Source organism: Pseudomyrmex gracilis, unplaced genomic scaffold, assembly GCF_002006095.1.
Source record: "Pseudomyrmex gracilis isolate BER0280 unplaced genomic scaffold, ASM200609v1 scaffold_543, whole genome shotgun sequence".
Lineage (NCBI taxonomy): Eukaryota > Metazoa > Arthropoda > Insecta > Hymenoptera > Formicidae > Pseudomyrmex > Pseudomyrmex gracilis.
The window spans coordinates 15,092-17,314 of NW_018021127.1; the positions used below are offsets into that span (position 1 = coordinate 15,092).

The following is a 2,223-nucleotide window of genomic DNA, read 5'->3' on the forward strand; positions in this document are numbered from 1 at the left end:
ATATATAATATTAAGAACTTTGTTATATATATATATGTAACAAAGTTCTTAATATCTGAATATTTTAATGATACGAAAAGAAAAGACTTGAAATACACGGAAAAAAAAATAATGTTGAATCAACGGTATCAGATTAATTGAAATATATTCTGCTGATGCAAACATCAATATTATTGCACTATACACAGCAGATAGTTGATTTAAGAATCTAGACATTAAATTAATCGCATAAGCAATTGAACAAACTATTTATTTTTGTGGCAGCCCCCCGAGTCGAAATTTAACATCTACATTGAACCTCAATTCCTCTTTTTTTATGCAGAAGTAAGAGAGAAAGTAGATGCTACTTTGACGCTGCTATATGTCCGAAATTTTCTTTTTTCAAAAATTTCAGGTTCAATGTAGACGCTAAATTTCGACTCGGGCCGTGACGTCAACTTTAATTGAAGCAACTCCATTTTTGTTTTCTTTGGACACTTTTCTTTGCGCTATTAGTTATAGTTCGTAGTACTTGTAAATTTCTCGCGCGTCGCTTACACGCGCGTACTTACATGTTCTCTGATTTGACACATACTTGCACACACAACTTTCCTTTTCCCGGCTGTTAACGTACCTGTAGCGTCAATGTTAAGCCAAAGTGCATCATCGCGATTATCGTCATCTTACCGAGCGGCCACACACCGAGAATTTGCATGCACGTTTTCTGGATAAAAAATACAGACGCGATGTCATCGTTCCAAAGATCGTGTGACATTATAGCAGAACTGTGCGCGCAAACCGCACGCACGAGTGAACCGAATAAATCGAAATTGCTCTGTTCAAGAGTTGTTTGGGCGCGTTCAATTTCGCAAATTCGACGTCAATTTCAAGGAATTGTGAATTACGAGACGTTATTGCGAGCTATCAACCGCGACGACACGTCCCCAAATAGAGCAGTCATATTTTATTAGGCTGATACGCGTAGGCTCGCCGCACGGCGGTAAGATAAACGCACGGGAAAAGAAGTGGAATAGCAAAAAGAAGATTATTTACTAACGTTGAGGGAACAGCGGAGGAGGGAACTCGATGGGAGCTTACTGAATTTTTTAGTTCAACCAACAAAACGTTTTGATGTAACAAAAAATTCATTAGGTCCAGAGCAAGTTCTTTCTTCGCTGTCCGAAACTTTTTCTTCCCTACGTAAAAAAAAAAAGAGACACTTGTTATACCTTTCATCTCGTCGCGAATATCATCAGAGCGGAGCGATAGAAAAGAAGCTTAGAGCGGAGTGTGACGAAGAGCGTGTAATTTGTTGCGACAATAAAAATACGATGCGGGCGTAAAATCCGAACATAGTCCGTCGTAATTACAGCGCAAATCCTTACGCAGAAGTGCAATTATTATTTGCGCAATTTTGTTCGAGAGAAACCGATGTGTGATTTCAAGTGTCAAATAGCAACAACGTTAAGCGATGATCGATTGTGTTTTTAAGTAAAGGTGAGAAAAGTTTGAAGATTTTGATTTTTAATTAGTTTAAGACGTTACGCTCTGTTTATACATATATATATATAATGTACATATTACACATAATGTTTTACTATTGCGTGTTTAACAAACACTACTACTTTGATTTGGCACAAACAAACACACATGTGAGAAACGTACTCAGTGATTTTTATTAAAATAACATTAGAATAAAATCTGTATATATCGTTTCTATATAATAGATTTGGAGAAATCTAAAACCGAGTATATATAATGTGACGTTTCTTACGTTTCTTACGTTTCTTACGTTTCTACCATTACGCGCAACACAGACAGATACGAGATAGATGTTTTCAGGATGCTCATGTAAGTGGCCAGATTTACCACGATAAAATTTCCAGCTTGCAACTTGACGGGTGATTGTGTTCGCATAATGATGAACGGTAAGTTTCTCGTTAGTTTCGCGGGAAGATCGTACCAAACGCTTTGGTAGACAAACGGCCCGATCTCTTCCATCTGAGATTTCAAGTGATCACCGACAAAGCTGTACACCGTCAATTGCGTCAGCATTGTGCACAGCACCATGAAACTTTTTCCCATCATAACAACGTTGCTGGCATTTAACGCTAAGATAAACTGAAATCCTGAAAAAAAAAATTACTTTCAAACTAATAATATATAATTAGTTTAAACTAATAATATATAAACTATATATTATTAGTTTAATAATATATTATTAGCTTAAACTAATAATATATT

At 36.2% G+C, this 2,223-nt stretch overlaps 1 protein-coding gene across 1 annotated transcript in view; it reads right to left on the reverse strand.

The window, feature by feature from the left end:
* Window positions 1-1,767: 1,767 nt before the first annotated feature.
* Window positions 1,768-2,223, reverse strand: part of LOC109861016 (odorant receptor 13a-like) — a 3,328-nt gene continuing 2,872 nt past the window's right edge. The window contains exon 4 of the mRNA XM_020440490.1: window positions 1,768-2,108. Coding sequence (XP_020296079.1) covers window positions 1,768-2,108 — 341 coding nt within the window. The remainder of the gene's footprint in view (window positions 2,109-2,223) is intronic.